At 33.8% G+C, this 23,363-nt stretch overlaps 2 protein-coding genes across 4 annotated transcripts in view; both read right to left on the bottom strand.

Moving 5' to 3' along the window:
- dpr6 (defective proboscis extension response 6) overlaps positions 1 to 2,178 on the bottom strand; it is a 205,977-nt gene extending 203,799 nt beyond the window's left edge. For all 3 annotated transcript variants that reach the window (XM_069060409.1, XM_069060410.1, XM_069060412.1), the window contains exon 1: positions 1,772 to 2,178. In XM_069060409.1, the coding sequence (XP_068916510.1) occupies positions 1,772 to 1,829 (58 nt within the window). In that variant the 5' untranslated portion in view covers positions 1,830 to 2,178. The remainder of the gene's footprint in view (positions 1 to 1,771) is intronic.
- A 19,906-nt stretch (positions 2,179 to 22,084) lies between these two features.
- On the bottom strand, positions 22,085 to 22,802 carry LOC138140109 (uncharacterized). Its single transcript, XM_069060852.1, has 2 exons — positions 22,380 to 22,802; positions 22,085 to 22,270 (listed from the first exon to the last, which is right to left on the bottom strand). Exons 1-2 carry the CDS (start codon positions 22,800 to 22,802, stop codon positions 22,085 to 22,087), a joined length of 609 nt encoding a protein of 202 aa, XP_068916953.1.
- Positions 22,803 to 23,363: the final 561 nt, after the last annotated feature.

Here is a 23,363-nt window from a genome sequence, read left to right as displayed (position 1 = left end):
GAAAGAAGTTTGAAAAGAATATCAATTATGTAGCTTATTTACTTAACGTCTATTATTTTTAATGCAAGTGAATGATTGATCTTTTTGTGTAAATCTCTAATCGATGGCGTATCATATGTCGTTAATAGTTACGGAACAAAATCGCCAATTAACGAAATGTCTCTCGATATTTGTAATGCTAACGATCGTCTAAAGCTCCCCTTAAAAATCCAATCAATCACAGCAATCCAGGTGTATTTAACCCACCTGAAATTGGTGACTTTCATCTCAAACATCAAGCAGAAATAAAATGTTTGCCTTTGCTCATTTCTGCTTTTTCCCGACACTCCAGTTTTAGAGACCGCAGAAAATTTTAAAGTATTGTTTACGAAAAATCTTTGATACTAAAGGGCGCGCTTTTATTATGCTGTTATCAAAATGAAATTTTCAATTTTCGTCCAAGGTATTGATATCTCGGTCAGGGTTTCTTTGCATATATCTAAAGGATCTTAAAATGGGCAGCCGTTAGACCCTGAAGCCAACCTGCGGCTACCAATATTTTACTTCGCTTCCTTTAGCCGCGGTAAATCTGTTGATGATGGATTTAATTTTTGCCACCTACAGATGTAGGGGTGGTATTAATTGATGAACCAGCAGGATAAAGTCGAAAATTCAATTTTATAACGATAATCGACAAATTCCAAAAATTCCTGAAACTTAGATTCAGGCAATGTTGACATTATTTTGGGCGGTAAGGTATTGTACAAAATATGCCATATATTTTCATTATCATACATTTTCTTGGTAATTATGAATGAGTTAAATTAGTTCTGAATTTTAGAGGCCTACCGCATGTACAAGGGTAAAGTTTTCAGGGTAAAATTAAGCTCACATTACGTCAAAATCACTTGAGCTTATGGATGTGGCATGTTAGAGAGTTTGACTTCACTAATTCAATGAGATAATTACGTTTTTCGTCTTATTACGTTCGTGGAGTCCTTCTGGATTGTTGTCATCGTAAAAATTGAAAGGACGACGATTCCCAAAACAACGTATTTTTAGCAAAAGTAAGTAAATGGGTCCATAATCGGAGGCCCAGCTTGAACACGTTTGTAACAAATTTGTGTGGGTAACGGGGAAGTAATTGTTTACCATTTTCCAATAAAATTAAACTCGTTCCATTTTATGTAATAAATTGATAGATATTAGTTTTCCCACGACAGACGTGAGGAATTCCTCCCTGGTGAGCATTCCGCTAACTAATCTCTAACGCCCACATTACAGTAATTAATGATTTATTTAACAACAGCGAAAAATTGGTTTTGGTCCTTGAGTCTCCGCTCCGGTGTGTCCGATTTGGTTCTAGTTCTTGAATTGTGGAGTAAACTTGTTAATAACCAATCATCCATTACGATGTCAACAACGCATAGAAAAGGGGTCTGGAAACTACTCGAGGGATTTTGGGTTGGTTTGTTTGGAATTAATCCGTTATTAAAATGTCTCTACCTAAAAAGGATTGTCATTTGTACCAAATACTTTTTCACAAATAACTCTGAAGTTCTTTTTAGGTAGTTGGTAAAATTTTTGACGCTCGGATGATTTGGTAGATTGCTCAATTTGACGAAATAATTTGGGTACGGCGAAATGTTTGCTTGTTTTTAGTAGGGAAGTTGAGAGGCTAAAACATGCCCAACGGCCTATAAAACTTAATTCCTGAAAGACAATAAACAGGAGACTCCCGAGTCTTAATTAAAGCATGCATGTTTAGAAGTGTGGGCCAGCAACCTTTTACCTGTGTTAGAAAAGATCACAGCAACAGCCAGAAGGTATGATACCATTAAACGTCCCATTTCTGCGAGAGTGTACAGTTTATTGCCGAAAATTCACATTTCCATTCACTGCCACTGAGAGTAGTTGCATCGAGGAGAAAACACTGTTGCAGTTAAAATTAGGCCCCGCCTGCTTTATTAGTGTTGCAACGTTTGATTTTGAAAATTGTCCACCAGTTCGCAAAATAAGATGAAACTCATGACACCAACAGTCTCCAATCGTCAAACCGGACAAGTCTGAAGTGTTGTCACAAGAAGTTTAAGCACTCCGAGTGTTAAGTTCGAACAGCAGAATTTTCCGCGTGTTCGTAACAGGTAAATTGGGGATGGAGTGGAGTAATGATCTGCAAGGGGCGACAGATCTCGCGATACTGCTGGCGTCGCGACGCTTCCGTTGGAACCGTCGTATCTTGCAGTGCGCCCCCTAGCGCTTCGCTCCCGCACCAACAGACTTGTTTCGTATCGACCTCCGCCACGAATTTTGATGCCCTACCGTGTTCTTTTGGGTGTACACATCTTTTCTTCACCTAAGATATGGAACATACACCGAACAACCCTTTCACTTGAAAAATGTTTTACTGCCCTGTAAAAATGTTATCGCCCGCAAATTTCCGCCTACCACTATTTTTATACATTTACACACAAATGTGACAAAATGTGACGTGCTTGCACTAGTTTATCACAAAATCCCAGCATTGTCGTCGATTTTATTGCTAAATAACCCACTCTCGGGGACTCTTTCCACTCCCCAAAAACTACGTCATCTCCACGCACATATCAAACAAAAAATTCAAAAAGTCGCACAAATTTGAATTTGAATCTGAATCTCGTACCCGCCATATTAAAATATAAATCTCATTTCGCACAATATTTACTGAGTCTTTTCTACCTCACCTGCACTTATTTCTGATCTCTCCCGTCTGCTATCTCTTCTACGTGACCGTCCATTTTCTCCAACCAACGTTTTCGATTTCTGGTCAGATTTAAGATTTTTTCAAACTCAACTACCACTGCTACAAAAAAAACACAACAAATTATATTTTTATTTCGTATACACCAAATAAAATTACGAGAAATTAAATGATACACAATCATACTTTTTTGTTTCTTTTACAAGCGTGAAAATAAAATTTGACAACAGCGGATTTGATGCTGGATTCGTGCAAACTTTATTTTTGATTTGTTCAATAATACAAAAAATTTGATACAACATACTTTAAATTCAAAAAAGTTACCTGCTTCAATTTAATTGTCAATTTTCCTGGACCGTTACAACCCCTGTTTGTGGCTAAAAACCATTCTAACTTTTGTACGGCAAGCACACCATTGGGTTCCACTGAACGCTGCCTTTAAATAGCGATCCATTATTCCATTTTTGTTCTTCTTTCGTTCTTTTTTTCTCTAACACATTCGCCTCGGATCTTTCAAACAACTAGTTTTCATTGTAGGAATTTTCATCTATCAACAGCGAGCGCAAATATTCTTTTCAAAAAATCCGACGTGAAATTAAAATTGAATTAATAAAAATTAAATTGTGAGGCTATTCGAAAGTTGCAAGCTTTACACTTTTTTGTCATTTCCTTAATTGCAAATACAAAGTGTTCAGAAAGAAAACAAATTAGAGCAGGCAAATTATCGGGCATGTCGTAGCGGAATTCTATGCAAATAAGCATTCAATGCATGGGCGTAGACAATTTGTGGTCTCGAACGGTACTTTATAATAAATCATATCTCATGAATTTTAGACATTGAAATTATAATTGTGCATTTTATTATTATTATCTGATAATGAAGAATAGTTATAAACAAGAGCAACATTTTACATTGGATGGGTAATTTACCAGCTTTATTGCCAAACGCGACGCCACTGGTTAGCAGATTTTGTGTTGAACTGTCAAAGAAACGGTGTTGTGGTTAACCTTGAAAAAAGTTTTCGATTTCAGCAAAGTTTTTCAGACCCTTTCTGTAATTGTAGTAAGCAACAATTATCCCAGAATAAGTGGTAAAATGGATTTTACCATTGGAGGTAAAGCATTAATTATTAATAATTAAATCATTAATAATAGATTTTTCGAGAGGGGGACAACTAATAAAACGACTGTGTATGGCAACTATACACATGTGTACAATCAAGCTAAAACAGACGTTTCGATAAAACAAAAGATGAGGTAGAACTCTTGATTTGTTTTCTTGTTGACCACTTGTATAGTTTTGTTAGTATTCTAGTAAACGTAGCATTCATTTTTTGGTTATCTGCTATCCCTCGATAAGTTTTAGTGAAATTTAATACAATTCGGCCAATGGATAATTCAGATGTTGGACACTTCACGTGCGTTCCTTAGTTTTCCGATATTCCACTTAAACTAGTAACTAACTTCTAAATTAACAAGAACCTTGGAACGTTACATTTCAAAACAATATTATAATAACTAAGATAACTATATTAGCCTCAATAATAATCAGCTGCGTTATTTGGATGATCTGAAATTTAATACGCTAAAAGCTCCTTTGTCTGTTTAGAATTTTGATTATTGAAATTTTGCAAAATTGACTGATTCTTTGTTATAATAAGTACATATGTTATATATTATTATGTTCACGATTTAAGGTCGGCTTAACTTTTTACGTGGTCTGCGTAGGTAATAAATCGAGGTCTCACGTTATAAAAAATGTACATCATAAATTTGACTTTAAACTAGGCCTATTTTATAAATTTTATAAAGTTAACGAAAGCGGTATCGATCCAACCTGTTAACCTTCGTGTTTGATTTCATAACGTTATCCACTGAATATTTATTTAGAGCTTTCGAAATAGTTCCGGCTCTGGTGGTAAGAATCGAGACCGATTAACTGCAAGCTAGCGTGATTTTCGGAAACAATACTCTCGAAAAAGCTCAACACTCAGAATTGAAACAATGATTTAATGGAGATTTGATAGCAGGTTTTCAAACTAGCGTGAATTTGAATCAATATATGAAAAAAGTGGAATTGTTTTTGTTACAAACATGGATGTAATTTAATGACGCCGTGAAAGCTCTAGCTGATCAAAATGTTCTGTTGCAATAAACAGAATTGCTGACGCAGAAATGTTGTCTTGTCAGCCGTGGAAATGCATCACGAGCCCAGTCGATACAAAATGTAATCAGATTCTTGAGTAATCTGCCCGAAAACAACTTTAATTAAACATTAAAATAAGTTTTATTAGTTTATTAAAAGAGCTTTAATGTTGTTAGGGAAGTTTCGAAAATTAAGCTTCATTTTTGACAGATGTATTTTTAATTAAACTTCCATGGCAAATGTAATTTTAAAAATTATTTTATTTTGCCAGTGGTAAAGTGAAAATTAAAAATTCAGTTAGTGACGTTGATAAAAAATCATGTTTGATATATTATCCATCCTCTTATATAACATTCGATAAAAAAGAGAAAACCTTTAATTAAAAATTCCGTCGATCAACAAAACACTAAGTGGATTGGTTGTCGTTGTGTATACATTAAATAGTAATATCATTAGTAAATAAATAAAAAAATAAACGGTGTTTTAGTTGCCGTTAGAATTTATTCTGTTAACGGTGGAAAAGCCTCCCTTCATTTAAGCTAATGTAAATGAAAATAGGATTTGTATGTCGCGTGTAAACAAAAAAATTAAAAAATATCATTAATTTGTTAATTAAACAAATTTGTTTGACGTGATTATTTGTTGGAGTGTCGTTTGTTGTGAAGCGGAAATGGATATCCAATTTGGAGGCATTTCTTGCAACGACAAGATTTGATAGTTAATCTTGGTTACATTGCCTGACCGGACACATTTTACGATGGAATTAAAGCGGATGGATGATTTCCCTTGTTCGATATAGATAATTACAATATGAATTACTATTAGTCAGTATATCACAATGATCGGGAATGTTCTATTATCGACCACCTATAGCCCGGCCCGTTAGGTATGTTCTGATCCACTCTCATTTAACTGTTATTGTTACTAATAACCACCATTATCCACAGTCATATTTGGATTTCTCCACTCAGTTGCAAACATAACAGTAACATTTGACGCCAATTTCTACAAACTCTAACAATAATTTCCATAAATCAAATTAGGTTCGAACTGTAAGAAGAGCATGCAGAGTTACTCATATAGCAACTGGCAAACTCTACCAAAACTGAAATTAGTAATTAATGTCTGAGCTGACAGTTCCGATTGGATTATTACAATTAGAAGAGTAAGTCTGGAGCGTTTCTGACAAAACGTAACGAAATTGAAAAAGTGCCGACTGTTAGTCTAAATAATAGTTGAAATTTTAATTAGTCTTGATGGATCAGAATGAATTGAAAAGTTCTTTGTATAGTTTAAAAACAGTTTGAAATTAAACGTTTAATTACTTATAAGCCGTGCGACAAAGTTTCTAATTTACTAAAGTCTCTTATGAACCGTCTGACACGTCTCATTGTGGAAATTAAACATCGCGAAAATCTGATGCCACAACATACACATAGCACCTAATAGATATTTCCTGCAGTCCATCACATTTTCGTCAATACTACAATTAGCATTTCGCGTGCTGTTCCGGAACGTTGCTGGTCATGATTTGTGTCACTGTAAAGTTTGAGATCTATTATTTAAAATTCGGGGTACAAAATCGTAATCTGCTAACAACAGACTCGCCAAACTATAAAGTCTTGCCAACAGCAGAGTAAAAACAACCTTAAACCTAATGAATAATATAGTGTCGTTAAGATTCTCACTGTGTAAAGCCACGTTGAACTGATGTATCTTTGTCCGGGAGGATGTCGCCGGATTTTTCCGGATGGAGAAGGATTAAGCTAATTTCAGCGACATGCAGTTACACGAACTTGCATTTGATTACCTAGCGATATGAACTTGCGGTTGAAGTTTTAATAACCGAGCAATGGATAGCTACTATTTTGATCTAATAATGCGCCACAATATGAGCATGGGTGCCATTGTCCACCACTGTTTATTATAGTAATAACGACGCGCTCTTGAAATACCATGCTGTTGTTAACTGTTTCGGCTCCGCTGGTAATGAGTAACGAATACCAAATTAATCAGACTTGAATTACTAAAGGCAAATTAACGTCAATATTCAGAACCGGCATACCTCTATTTCCACCTAAGTCTCAATAGATTCTCCCGCTATGACCCTTCAAACCTCATCGATCACGATTCTTGTCGTGGACGTACAAATACAATTTATTTACTTATTCACCGAAAGGGACCTTTTATATTCGAAATGTCTGTTGTTGCATTACTCCGTCTTGTCCGCCACTTAATTGAACTACAGTCAAAGAATTTCCAACTCTTCCACAACACAGACCATGTACATGCACACAGTCAACTCCGGTTACAACGAATCTTCACTGACCACAACAATTCGTTCGTTATTTACGAAATTTCTAATAAACGAATAACCTAGAAATACATATATCAGTTTAAACGAATCTATTTATTTACATACGATACAACAACTCTTAACTGTCATGTTATCAAAGCTGGTCTGTTGTTTACTTCTAAAATGTCTGTTATTTTTACTCGAGCGAATATTTTTTTCAAGTGCTTACCAGTGTTGTTGATAGATCATCTAAGTTGCATTTGTAAAACTATGTTTGGTTTCCATAGACAACAAGTGCTGTTATAAAATATTACAGAACTAATGCGGTTATGTAAAACAAAGAAACAAGGATCTTATAAGTAACACCAAAGCAACAACAAACTTATTAGTTATTTGCTTATACAGGGTCATTATAAATAATTGTAGAGCTATTTTCATATTTGGTGGTGGAAACAAAAGACTGAGAAAAGTCACAAAATTGTATTGTCGGTGTCAAATTTCTCATAAACGCCGTACAAAGGAATGTCTAGGTAAATTTAAATTTTTGCTAAATAGATTGAAAAAATAAATTCTAATGACACCAATAAAAATGTAGTCCTTATAGTTATAATAATTATTATTATTGGTATTGATAAGTGTAAAACACAATCAATATGTCGCGGTCATCACGAAAATTTAGAATATATGTATAACTCAAGAAGGAGAAATCATTAAAAATTTAAATAAAGGAGAATTTTATAAATATTTAGGTATTAATCCATCAAATCATATTGAACACTCAATTATAAAAGAAAATTTAGAAAAGCAATTTTATTTAAGAATTAAATCTCTTTCAAAATCAAAATTAAACGGTAATAATTTAATGAAAGCAGTTAATACATATGCTGTTCCATTCCTGACCTATTCTTTTGGTGTTATAAAATGGTCCAAAACTAATTTACAGAATATAAACATTGAAAACGGTGGTAGGGGTATTTCAAAGCTAGAAATACTGTAACACAATCAAATTGCTTCACTAAAAAATTATTTCCTCAATAGAGCTCGTGATAACACCTTTTTTAATGCTTTGGTTTCAGACGATAAAGGTTACACACCTTTAAATTTAAGTGATAATATAATTTCAGATATTGTTGAGCCAAATATACCTGACACTATAGCAAATATAAAACAGAAGTCTTTAGATGCGAGATATTTTAAAGAACTGGAACAACCAGAAATTAATATTCAGGCTTCTCGTGTATGGCTTCAGAAATCAAATATTCACTCTGAGACGAAGGGTTTTATATTTGCAATACAAGATCGTGTTATAAATACATACAAGAAATTATAAAAAACACATATGCGGTTTACAATCGGTCATTGATAAATGTAGGATTTGCGGAACTGAAGGGGAAACAATTGAACACATCATTTCTTCTTGCAGCGTTTTGGCTCAAAGCGAATATAAGAAACGTCATGATATATTCGCTAAAATTATACACATGAATTTAGCTGTTAAATTCAATTTATTAAAGAATACACAACCACATTATAGTTATACACCAGAAAGTTGTTTGGAAAATGACAATTACAAATTATATTTTGATCGAATAGTTTTAACTGACATTCATATTAAGCATAACAGACCAGACATTATTATTTTAAATAAACAACAAAAGCAAGCATATCTTTTAGATATAGCTGTTCGAAATTCACATAATATATGTAACACAGACATATAACACAAAAATTAATAAATATTTAGAGCTCTCCGTTGCTATGAGAAATCTTTGGTGTTTAGAAAAAATTTCGATTTTACCACTTATAATTTCAGCAACGGGAATAGTACCTACCGCAATCTCTTTTAAAAATTTAAAAATTCTGGATTTAGGGAACACATTGGTAGTTGAAATTCAAAAAGGTATGTTATTATACTCATGTCATATCGTGAGGAAATCCCATAACATTGACACAGAACATAATAAAACACAACAAAGTCAAAATGTGGAGGCGAAACGCCGGTAATTATGTTGATTAGCACTGCACTATTGCTTGATAGTAATATCCGTAATAGTGTATGTACTCCGGCAAAATTGCCGTGCCGCCGGGTGGTAGAGGGAAAGTATTATTATCACTAATAATATTATTGGTATCGACATGAGCACATGAGCTAATAAAACAAAATATGGAAAATGACACTGACAATATAATCTTATGACATTTCTCAGTCTTTTGTTTCCACCATCGAATATGAAACTATCTATAGTCGAAGCAAGCCATGCCTATGTTATGAAATTTTTGCCGCCTCACTGTGAACTATCAATTTTTGTAACGTCAGTGTCATTTTTTAGGTGAAAAGTGCGGTGATGAGAATTCTATTTATTTTTTTCTAAATTAACTATTGAATCTAAGAATATTGAGTTGTTTTGTAACCAATTTAACTTCTGTGTGTGAACGGTGTGTATTCACGTATTCATCATTTTTTATATGGAGCGGCAACCATAAATCGTACATTCAGTTTTTACGTCAACTTGGACTACAATCATTTATAATGACCTTGTATAATAAAACGCATGAAAAGGATATATTTTTTTACTTTGTTTTCATTGTGATCGCATATTACTGAATCGAGGAACGTGGAAAAACTGGACTGCGTTTAGTTTTCGCCGATTCTGTTATGTTGCCTTACCAACCTTGTAACGTAAAGTAATACGTAGTAATATTTTTTAACGTTGATCAAACAATCCAAGCTACAAGTGTTGTAGCACCGTCTGGGAATATAAAAAACTTCGAAGTACGTGTTGGCATGCTCCTTCTGCTGAAATTACCGGTAACTGGTCTTCGCAAACGTGGCTGTCAGAAATGCTATCGTGTTGGGGAAATTTTTATTGGAGTTCGTCGTAAAGGATCGCCTGTGAAGTTGAATTGGTATCTTAGAGTGCGGTCTAGACGAAAAGTTGTCGTGAGGTGGTTTGTAGTAGCCAAACAAAAATTAATAGTGTTTTATGGACTTCAATTTAGGACTTTTGAAGTGGTGCGCTATAACCGGAAGATCATAACAAGCGCGTTCGCTAAATCCGGACTGTACTGTATACAGAGAGTATTTACTCGTGATATCAGCACACCGAAACCGTGCTCAAATAAAAACTCAGCTTCACTTACCTTCAAAATTAAATCACTGGATGTTTTATTTGCTCCTTGTTAGCGACTCTTGTGATATCTGTAGGAGAAAGTAGCGGTTTACACTTCACCGATGTGGAATTTGTTACGCTTCACAATTTCAAAAACTGTTGGTTTGTTTTTAGTATTACCATCACAACTTGATTCCCTAACTCTTAAACGTATCAAAAGCGAACTCCAAACATGTGAAACATGTAAGTTGTGCAAATTTGAAACAACTACTACTCGTAGTTTTTTTCTGACATATTTCTCAACACAGGGGCGTTGAAAGTTAAAGAAATCCCAATCCGAACGAATTTTGTTCGAATTTTGCGGCGGTAAAGACCCTGGAGATGGGGCTTGAAGCTCATAAATTGCATTTAAGTACAGTTGCTGCATTATTTTTGATAATGCACTCGCCACCAACTCTACGGATTGTCGTTCAGTTTTCTTAGTAGAGTGCTCCTAGGCAAATTTATTTTCACTTCCGTGGGACTTCAGAGGCTAAAAGCAACAAATGACACAGAATCCAACCCGTGCCCTTGTGGCTCAAAATGCGAAAACTGTCAAAAATCGAATTACATATATAACGAGAAAGTAGAAAATGAATGTGAATTTTTGCTAAAAGTTTCGTAAAGTGTGCGATTTTTTTTTTGAAATTGAAAAAATGTACGGGCTCTGATGGGCATAAATTAAATTTGAAGGTCGATAACTCGAAGTCATTACAACAAAAATTAATTCAATTTGGCCATTTCGTTTGTTTTCACTAGATTATCTCGAAAACGAAAGCCTGAATCAGAAATTTGTTCTCGTGATAAAAGTTGGCCCAAAGTAGCGAGATTCGAGCAGTCTTTATCTTCAAGCGGTCGAAAATCGCATATTTGTGTATCTCTATTGAAACGGTTGAAGTGGCTTTTTTTTGTAACCAGACTTGAAACACTTCAAATCTTAGGAGGTGAAATGTTCACCGAGATAAATGAAGACATTTGAAGCATTTCTCATCAATAATTACACGAAATATTTAAGAATTAAATTATCCCTATTAAAAAGAGTCTCTTAAAAATCTAAATAATGAAATTATTACCCAATATTTAATCGGTGCCACTGTGGTGTAACACGAGTCGCCTATGATGACAGATGTCAAAATCAAAAAGAGCAAGATGGCCGTTCAATATTAAAAAGTAAACTTTGGACTTTAGTAGACTTTACTAATATTACATATTAACTAGGAATTATTGGTGTCTTAAAATTTGAAAATTGTAAGTTTGAAAATTGTCATTTTACTGTAACTGCAGCAAAAAAAAATAAATGAGCTCATGTCCGATATTTTTTGTGATCCGCTTGAAGATAAAATAATATATTATTCAGAGTAGAAGGTCTTTTTGTGCTTCGCCCAGTTGCGACCTCGACTTCGTCTCGGTCTTCAATTTCTGGGCTTAGCACAAAAAGACTCACTTCTACTCTTAACGATATATGTAAACTACGATTGTTTCATTGTATTAAAAAGAAAATAAATGGTTTTTATTTAATTATATGTCTCGTTGTCAATTCTGAACGCTACAAACATGCCGCCTTCAAGCCTCCAACTACCGCCTCCCATCCTCCATTTTCATTGCCGCTCAATCCCCGCGTATCTCTTCATCGTGTAGTTTTGAAGTTGAATGTTAGTGTTTTAATTTTTTAATTTGCAAATGTTTCGTGCAATTATAAATCCCGAACTGCAATAAAACGCTTTATTTAGTTTAACTGCGTAAGCGCAACTTGTGCAGTGTTATCGTAATTAAAGAAAATTATACAAAATATGATTTGAACTGTAAACTTGAATATGAATTTGACTTCTTTCAAATATCATCATCATCATCAATATTTCTATACATAATCTATAATAATTTTCAACGTATCAAAACTATCAAAGCTCCAAATTGTTCGTAATCACATGAAAGCATCGTTTGCAGCAGATTATATTTTAGTTTTTAATACTCGTAATACATCATGACTTTGTGAAATGTTGAAAATTATTTATTCATAACAGAATGTATATTGATACTGGTTACATGCAAAAACTTTAATCTGAATGTACAAATCTGCTTACTCCTATGACAAAAATAATCACTTCCGTTCCAACTATTATTTTTATTGCTGCCCACTCCCCGCGTACCTCTTCATCTTGCGTTTTGAAGTTGGTTGTTACTATTTTCATTTTTTCATTTGTCAATATTCGGTGTAATTATAACTTCCAAATATTTCTATTCATGTGAATTCAACTTTAGAACCAAACGGACTGTCTCGGGATGACGGAAAACGCCCAGATGGGATGACTTTAGTACCTTGGATTAAAGGTCAACCTTTGGTTTGGGACGTTACTGTTGTAGATACACTTGCAGACAGTTACGTATTGAAATCATCTGAAGTCTCAGGTTCTGCCGCTGAAATGGCTTGCAAACGCAAACATATCAAATATAGTTCAATCATTTCGTCAAACTACGTGTTTAAAGGTTTAGCATTTGAAACCTTAGGCCCTTGGTGCAAAGAAGCCATCGATTTCATTAATGTCATCGGAAACCGACTTATCGCGGAATCAGGCGATTCAAAATCAAAGAAATTCCTTTTCGAGAGGATTTCCCTTGCCATTCAACGTGGAAACGCTGCAAGCATTCGGGGCACTTTTCCAGATTCCGCAATATTATCGGAAATTTTTGTATTATAAAACAAAAATGTTTATGTAATTATGTTATTAATATAAGCTCTTTTTACTTCCAAATTGAAAAACGAAACTGCTTTAGTTATTTTTATTGTACCAAGAATGGTGACGTGAAAACTATCCTAAGATACGTTAACGGCTAACCAAACTCCTAAAATTTCAAATTTGTTATTTTAAAGAGACCAGAAAGAAACGCATCCGAACTTTTTTCGCGGGCACCCGGTATTTATAAAGAATTTATATTTTACCTAAACTTTTGACTGCTAAATTCAAATTGTTTTGTTCTACTAATTAGGGAAACCAGCAGTACGAGCGCAAAAAGTGAGCTTGACTCAAAATTGAAATTTTATGTAAAATTGGAACATAATATGTACATTTTTTGTCAACAAACTGATGCTTGTTTAGATTCAATTAAAAAAAAAAAGAGAAAATATTACAAAAATAATTAACTCCGATGTAAAAATTCGAATTCGAGTTTAAAAAATTGAACAGGAATTTAAGTCATGTACAATATTACTTTATTTATATTATCTACATCATATATATTACCGTCTGTAAAAATTCCCAACATATCGAAGTCCCAAACAGTTTGTAATCACGTGAAAGCATCATCTACTCGTACAACAGATTATATTCCATTTTTAATGATGTATGTATTAGACTTGGAATGCAATATACAGGTGTCCCAAAATTGACCTACAAACTACTTACTACCTTATCGAAAATGTTTAAATGTACATGAAAAAAATATGGAAAAAATGTTTCCAACAAACAATCAATTATTTTTATTATTATTATTAACGGTAATACAATATAAACAAAGATAACGGGTGTTTTTTTAAATTTGGCGTCGAAGTAGGCGTTGAACTGTCGATTGTGAACGCACTATACAGGTTACGGATCACGGATCAGCTGTTTAAATCTTACGCTTTTACACGAATGGTGCGATCTCAATCGACTCTCCAACGCCTACTTCGACGCCAAATTTAAAAAAACACCCTTTATATTCGTACATCATTACCTTGCAATGTTACCCTAGTGGATTTAAAATAATTTTTTCGATTTCCAAAGCTTCTAATTGACGGAAAAGCGACATCACGCGGTTAATCAAAAACCTATATATTTTCTACTGCATACGCATATTTTTAAAATTTATAAATAAAACATTTGCTTAAATAATCATATATTTATTTAAAAATATTAACACAAATTTAAATAAAGAAATCTATATTAATAACATAATTACATAAACATTTTTGTTTTATAATACAAAAACTTCCGATAATATTGCGGAATCTGGAAAAGTGCCCCTATTGCTTGCAGCGTTTCCACGTTGAATGGCAAGCGAAATCCTCTCGAAAAGGAATTTCTTCGATTTTGAATCGCCTGATTCCGCGATAAGTCGGTTTCCGATGACATTAATGAAATCGATGGGTTCTTTGCACCAAGGGCAATTTAATAATAATATATATTTTTCAATAATTTCATACATATTTTCCAAAATTAAAAATATTGATACATATTGACCTTTATATCGAGCGATCAAATTAATTTATAATCGAGTTATCCATGAATCCGAAAATCGTATGTCGTTACTTGAATTTCACGCTCCAAAAAACGCAGCTTAAAACACAGGTTAGATCTGGGCATATCAATCGAAAAGACATACGGATTCAAATCCATGGATGACTCGATTACAAATTAATTTGATCGCTCGATATAATAATAATTGTTCATAAAATAAAATCCAAAAAACTGGAACAAGCATCTCATGCTTATGATCGTTTCGCTTCTTATCAGATGTGTTAAGACTGTGGAATAACATAATAGCTCAGAAGAAAATTTCTAAATACACTTATTGTAAACAACAGTTACTATATTAGGTTTTTAACAATTGCTGTCATAAAATATTTGTTCCAAATTCCTGTTCAATTTTACAGCGGAGATCGCATATTTTACATCCTCAGTCACTATTTTTGTGGTATTTTCTCTTGTACTACACGATTCCACTACAAATGATACATTTATCATGAAATTTTAACTTTGATTTAAGCTGACATTCAGAGCTCATAATGTTGGTTATTTACAGTTGCGATAACGATTAGAAATCTTTATTTGTCTCCTCTAAAATCTTTAGAATTTACAATTTTTTTAACATGTCAAATATAAATTATTTACGTACTAGTGCAACTGCAATGAGATATTATATAAATGAAGTATTTAATCAAAACAATGCCATACAAGATTGACTTGTAACAATAAAATCATGAACATTTCTACCCGTAACAGGCCGTACATATTTACAATTTCGAAAAATATATGAATACATAAACTGTACAGACTTTTCTATGAAACTTTTTTGAGTTTCAGGGCATAAGATTGGATTATGAGTCATTCATTAATCATTACTTTTAATCTGTATGGTGCCAGGGAAGTCAAAATAGAAGCAATGTAAAAGCAAAAGCACCCTACTATACCGGCTGAACTACTCGTAATAACGATTTGATAAGGAACCAATTTTTTTAAATAATCGTTCTAGTTTCCCTTTTTTTAACAAAAGAAATCTTTTATGAAACTTTTTCAAGTAATGCTATCATGAAAAGTCAAATCAATCTTCTAGTTCGCAATGTTTGCCTTAATTGTTTTGGAAACTACTCTTATTTATCCTTATTAATTTTTATTCCTGACTACCATTACATATCATGTTTGCTGTGGACCACGAGCACTTTAAACCCTTGACGTTAGGATACAGGGGGATGGCGCTTTAACAGAAATACGAAAAAAAAATCCAGACAAGAAATTGTACTTTGCATTGATAGTAAAAATAACATGTTTTATTTATTTTTCCGTAGTCTTGTAGAGGAAAGTATAAATAAGATACCTTTGGGGCTAATTTTTCGATTTTTCAACCAGAACCATCGAAAAACTTGTGTCACATATGGAAACATTTGTGCAACTTTGAGCTCCGATAAAAAATTATAAGTAAACAATTTTTCGGAAAAATATTACCAAAGTCTTCTAGGATGCTGAATTTTCTGACTGTGGGTTCGACGATTTATAGGACATTACCAAAACAATAGCCACACTAATTTCATTGTTGACTGATAATAATTTACACTTAAACTATCTAACAGAAATGATTTCCTTTCATAACATCCTGCCCCATTCTCAAATTTTCCGGAAAATACCTTCTCGAATGACTTCATCTCCGTTCGCTACACAGGAGCGGATTGCGGAGAGTTCGAGACTCGTGTTGACTCTTCCTTGTCCGCCATAGCGCATTTACAATTACATTACTAAAAAACATTTGATCTAGATTTCCTAATTTTAATACGAAATTTAATTATTTTGTATGAAACGTTAAAAACATTCCAGTGTGACATATTTCTCAACACAAAGTCATAGTCAATTATATCAACGTGAATGGAATTTGTTACACCTCTACGTACCTGTTTCGCAGATTTATTACCAGTTTAAAAAATGGACAATACGTGAAAAGAATACAAAGGTTAATCTAAAGTATCTGATATTTTGACGGTCCAATTATAAATATCACGAAATACCTCAAACAAGAACACGAACCCTCGCTACTACTATTTTCAAAAATAAATACAACAAACATTTTGCTCATATATTTATTAATTTCAAATTTAATTTGAATCGGCTATTCTTAAATAAAAATACAAACTGTGTAGCACAACATTATTTTGTTCATTTAAAATAATGGGCACAAAATCACACTCGACATCAGTGTGGCAGGTGAACAACACGTACACTGTTTTTTATTAAACAATTGCATTAAACCGCAAACGTCAAATAAAACTAAATGTATCACAATGTATTGCGTGTAATAATTTGGCTCATTTTACATCTGCAGGGTTATTATTATGGAAAGAAAACAAACGAACCATGTAACAGTCACATCTCGCAGAACTGTTGAAGACAGATGTCGTTAGTGGGGTAGGATTTTCGGTCTGCTGATGTGGAATTAGTGTCCAATATTTTGCCGTAATTTAGGCAGAATCCGGCTAAAGATCATGCATAACGTGTTTGTGACCTAGGTATTAACAGTATTTAATCCGGACCTGTGTGAATGGATAGAAGACAATGGCATTGCGGTTTGTGTACACTGCAATCTATAATTGGATCGGGCATAAGTTTACCGAAGTAAAGTCTAGTAGGAAGACATTATATAAACAGTGTAAAAAGGGTTAGAATTTGAAATATCTACCTCCCACAAAGATTCTATACACAATTCCGAACTTTTCATATCAAATCAACCGTAAAACCGGAAATACCATTTCCGCACTTTACATTGTGGTTTCTGATGTTATAGAAGCTTAGCTAGAAGTAATTTTATTGGGGCTAAAATATGTATTTAGGTATTTATTTGTTGGAAATTTGTCATTTGTAGATGCAAGTGCAAGTGCCAAGTTGGCCACACAACTATCCACTCATAACATTATATCATTACACCAAAAACCCACGCAACATACACTCACCATTTATTATTTAATACATCTTAAATCTTAGACATATGATTACACTGTTTTTATAAAAAGATATGTTTTACAATATTTAATCCTGCTTTATTCAAACTCGTTCCCTTTGTCTTCATCTACGATTCCTACCTTTCCTTTTGTAATCACATCTAAATTTCATACACAATATTAATTATTATTATTGTTCAAAGCTTCCCGTTTATTCGATTGAAGCTTACATTTCGTTTGATGCAGTTCGTGTTGTTCCTTTAAACAAACATTTTGTAATTAACGAAAGTTTAAATTAGATCAATTTTAGATAATCCAGAAGAGGACGGAAACATCTTTTGTTTTTTAGACATCAGAGTATTATTCTAATCCGATCGTTCAAAAGTAGAGAAAATTAAGAACCAATCGTTTTATAATAAATTGTGAAATGAAACTTGAGATTCCCGTGAAATTTATTTTTTAGGCACCCTTAATGAAAAAGGTAATTACGTACTCCCAAGCGGACGAAAAGTAACTCTTTTTCGCACGCACTTTTTCGTACGCACTTTTTCGGACGCACTTTTTCGGACGCTGACCGTGACGCCATCTGTTGGTCTGTTTAGTAAGTTAATAACGAAACCAACAAAAGCGAGTAATCCGACTGAAAACAAATGAATATTTTACAGTTAAATTTAACCAAAGTATTTAATCCACCCGAAAAAGTGTTGTATCGTTTATCTCTGGTGCTTATTTGGTGCATAATAAGAAATTGAACGTTCATAAAATCGACAGCAACATCCAAAGTGATGAAGACATTTCTAATACATACAACAGGGAAAATGATGAATAAATGTCTAATACGCCGTCGGGTTAATTGCAATAATTCTCCTGTCGCCATTAATTATGTAAATAAGTAATTGTATTGCAAATAGTAAACTTCTCGTTTTGTTGGCTAGGTGATAAAAAATTGTTAATATGTATTAATAATAATTTTATCTATTTGAAAAAAGTAGATACAAAATAACTTTGTAATTTTTCCAATGATGTCTTTTGCTTTGTAGTTCGTGCGGTCCCCAAAAAATTTAATGTGCACCTCTACCAAAAAGTGCCTTTTGTCCTCGCCTGTTTTCCAAGCCTCGGCTGCGCCTCGGCTAGAAAACCCAGACTCGGGCGATGCAATTTTTGGCCTTGATACACAAATAATTATTATGTATTATGTCAAAATCAAAAATAGCAAGATGGTCGTTCAACATTAAAAAAACTTTAGACTTTAGTAGACTTTACTAATAGGTATTGAAGTTTGAAAACTGTCATTTACTGTACCTGCAGCAAAATAAAATAAATTAGTTCCTGTCTAATTTATTATTAATTGAAAATAAAATAGTACACATACAGGGTGTCGCAAAATTAACGTATTCCAAGTCGGGGGTCTTGTAGTGAAAAATCTCAGGAATCTCGAAAAAATAAAATAAAAAATATAGGGCGGGTCTTTACAAAGATATATGGGTCGGAAGGTTCAAACTTTTCATCATGTTTTCTTCAAATAAAAAATATAAATGGTTGACATTCATTTTGAAATATGGTGAGGATGATTATGTAAAATATTAAAATATAAATGAAAAAACAGCTTTATCTCGAAAAAATAAAAGTTTTATTTTTCCAATTTTTGTTCAAAAGGGAAGTACAACATAGCTAGAATATTAATCAGGTACTTTTGAACAAATATTGGCAACTTTGATATTTTTTTCAAAGTGACAGCATTTTTTTTACATTTTTACTGAGTCAACAGGATGTCCCTACTAAGCCCCGAACTCGGAATACGATAATTTTAAGACACCCTGTAAATCATTGAGAGTCTTTTGGTACTTGGCCCTCGACTTCGTCTCGGTCTTCACTCTCTAGGCTTAGCACTAAAAGACTCACTTCTACTCTTAATGATATAATCTACTGTTTTATGTAGTTTGAAATGACAGAAAACAAAGTACATACAACAAACATTGGCAGTAAAACAGAACGACTGCAATGTCGAGGCTGTCGTAGTGTAGATAGAAATTTTGTTTACACTACATGAAGAAAATCGTGAAACTATAAAAATGTTTTTTGGCATATTAAATTTGAGATTTTGCCAGTACGAGGCTCGTGTATGAGGGATTTAAATTATTTGCGAACTCATATTAAATTCGTTTAGCAAATAATGAATGACTGACTACACAAGGGCTGTGGAACTCGTGGTCGATTAGAAGACGCTGCATCCTTGTCAGTTCATAAAAGCTGTTTACGCTCTACAACAAAGGCGGGTCGGTATTGTTATTTGGATATCATTTTTTAATTACCTTTCTGCGTTACTTGCTGCTTAATAATTTGCTTGATGAATTTTGACTGAAAACATAATCTAGTGTGTCACGGGAAGCTTGAGAAGCGGTGCTTAGAAAGGGTTTTGTATGTTTAAAGATAAATAAAGAATCTCCACATCCTCACATTCTAACAATTAAACACACTCACATGATGATGTTAACCTACTACATATCTACCATCAACGCGGTACTTATTCAAATATTTACATTAAGTAATTTAATTAGATTTCTGCGACCCACATAATTTTAGAAAGCCCTGAATTAGTCGAATAATGTGACACATTCAGGTTCTGCCTTTAATTATTAAATTAATATACTTATACTGTATCTTAATGGTTGAGATACGAAGCTTAAGTGGAGCAATATGTTTGCTCATAAAACTGATCAAACAAAAAACAAATTGCAACTTTAATTATTTACCATATTTGTCAAACTCAAAGGATCTCTTTAAAACTAACACTCATTAATAATGAATCATTAAAATGAACAGAACGCTGAAACAAAGATAATTCAATCTTTGACTTTTTCTCCGTGGATTTGAAAGTTTTCATTCGAACGGTGAAAAAGTCTGCTCGTTGATTAGCGGAAACGTTATAACTTTTAGCCGTGCCGTTTTAATTACTTTAAACAAATTAATATGATCAAATTTTGATTTCTCCTGTGTAAAGGAAGGCAGTAAATTCCACTTTGACGTATTTGAATAACGTAAAATTTCTGGTCGAGCTTATTTATGCTTTTCGTTCGGCGCGATGATGAATGTAAATTTTATAGGTCGCGTTAAATTTGTAACGTTGACAAAAATGTATTTATCACCAGCCGACTCGTTTTGACTTTGATTGTGCGAGGAAGCTGATTCCGGTATTAAACGTGCGAAACATGTTTACCCTCGATGTGATCTTCGATAATTTCGTTCGACTCATTGCACTCCTGCACAGCATTTGCAATTTAATGTGGAATTATGTAAATTGTTATAAATATAGTTCACGTGCACCGCGAGTGCGGTGAACGAGAGATGGTCGAAGGAAAACCGATTGGGTACCGCAATCAAGTACTCTCGGCGAAATTCTTTTTAATTAGACCGTGTGGCAGTTTGAAATAATTAACTTATTCATAAATTATGTCGTTGCGTTTGAATAACCGAATTTTGCCTGGCATTTATTAGACTTTCCTTCTGTAAATTTGTTTATTACTTTATCCCTTGCCGGTTCTAGTTGGATATTTATGATTTAGCTGAACTTTCCGTAATTTTCGTCACGAAAACCATGTAATATAGGAGAAAAAATTTCATTTGGAATTTCATTTATTTATGCAATATTGAAGTTGCTGTTCTCTTGGCATGGCGAGTCGAAAAATTCGCCCGAGATAAAGAGACACCATGTTCCTGAATAAGCTTCCCGTTTTAATGATGTTGCGCTCGAGTTGATTTTAAACAATAGAACCGAGGACGCGTCGATTAGTGCTTAATAGTCACAAGACAATGAGAAAGCACACTCGGTATAGGTTATCCCGACTTTTATCTCATATCGTTTTACTTGTAAGGTGATGCTTACCTGGAGCTAAAACGAATTCCATTCCTAATAAGATGGCCTACATAATCATGGGGTAACTTACCCAAATTGACGCCATTCACCCCCACGTAATCATATCCTTTAATTTATTTTAAAGCACACCGAATAATTTCGGCATTTACACCGGAACTCTTTTTTCTCTCTCTCTTCCTCTCCGTGAACAATCAATTTACAACACTTACAGTCAACCTGAAAAAATTTCGTTATATTGCACTAATAAAATTCCTACCCCTCATAATTGTTCGTTTACTTACAATGCACCCTCGATTTGTAAAATGATTTCCTACCCATCATAAATTAACAGATACTCGTGCAAACCAGCTCTTCACCAGGACCGTCTAAAAGAAATAAAACTCCAAATACACCTCCTCATACAACCTAAATAATACCTGAGTTCTTAGAGTACAACTTTATTTAATCCCTAGAGTAAACGAGACGTGCGTCACGTGCCCCAATTTCTGGTACAATATGATTTATTAATAGACTAACAATATAACGACATTTTTCCAGACTCACTATACAGAGTGATCAACAAGAAAAAATCAAGAGTGCTACCTCATCTTTTGTTTTATCGAAACGTTTGTCTTAGCTTATCGTACACACTTGCTATACACAGTTGTTTTGTTGGTTGCCTACCTCTCAAAAAATATAGTATTAATTAATTGTCATTATTTTCCACCATTTATTACCTATCTAAACTTTTCTTTCCATGCATCCTTCTTCTTCTTTCTTTTCTTGTCGCTTTTCATTAAAACCCAATTTCACTCCTATTGTTATTCCACCGGTAGCTCTTCCCTTTTTCTTTTCTCTTTTTGCCCCTTGACCTTCCCATTTGTACTCTTTCGGTAGCGACTTTTCAATTTTTTTTCCAGCTCCGTTCTTCAACCCATGTTTTTACCAGATTCACTATCTCGAATTATCTGACGTAGTCCCAAAATTCTTCTCCTTTTTTATTTAATCCCGCTACGTTCCTGTATAGTACTCTCACTTTTGCTTCTCCCCTCTCTTTCCTATCTTTTCTCTTGTGTTCCCCTTTGTACTTCTTTTCCGTTTTCCGTTTTCTTTGTCCATCTACCTTTTTATTCACCTTCTCTTGAACTTTTCCTCGCCGAGTCGTCTTCTCCTCTTCTCTCCTTCTTCTAAAAATTTTTTTCAATTTGTCCTCTCCCTCATCCCATATAAACCATTCCCCGTTTAGCTGTATCTTCCTGTATTCTATTTTCAGTCTTTTTCCTCTATCTTTCTCTTCTCTATCCATCTCTCTTAACTTCTTTTGTATTTTCCTTTCTTCGTTTGTCAAATCGTCATCTATATACGAGTACATTCTCTTACCTTTTCTTTCCTTCAAGTTACTCTTATTTAGTATAATGTTTTTCTTCTGCTCCCAACTTTCTATTTTTGCCAGCATCATCTTATCTTTATTTATTTTGAATGCTTCCTTTACGTTCACTATTCTTGCACCCCCCTCTCTATATTTCCTCTTATTCTCCTTATTCCAGTTATTATAACATTATTCTTCCTCTCCTTCTTTTCTCTGTGTATGCTTTTCCTCTATCTTTTTCATCCTTTTCATCCAATCTGCCTTCCCCACCCGCCATTTTTTTTTCTTCTCACTGCCGCTATTTCTTTCCTTAACTCCCCATTCTCCTTTCTCACTGCCGCTAATTCCTTTCTTAGTACTTTGTTCTCCTCTCTTATTCTCGCCGTATCCTCTCTTAGAGTGGAAACACTTTAAGGAGAACACGTTGAGTCATCCAAATCTGTCACTGATGTTTTGTCCAGTGACGTGTTATTAGCGTTCTGAAATGGGGGTTTAGTAAATACGCTTTTATTTGAATTATTATAATTTATTCAACCCAAAAATCACGAAACACAACGAAACGAATACTGCCAATGCAAATCACAAAAGAGTACTAACGTACGCCACTGACGCAGCATGGCCGGTCAACGGTTCATACCTTCCTAACTCTAA

This window comes from Tenebrio molitor, chromosome X (assembly GCF_963966145.1).
Source record: "Tenebrio molitor chromosome X, icTenMoli1.1, whole genome shotgun sequence".
Classification (NCBI taxonomy): domain Eukaryota; kingdom Metazoa; phylum Arthropoda; class Insecta; order Coleoptera; family Tenebrionidae; genus Tenebrio; species Tenebrio molitor.
This window is presented reverse-complemented; position numbering and strand designations above follow the sequence as displayed.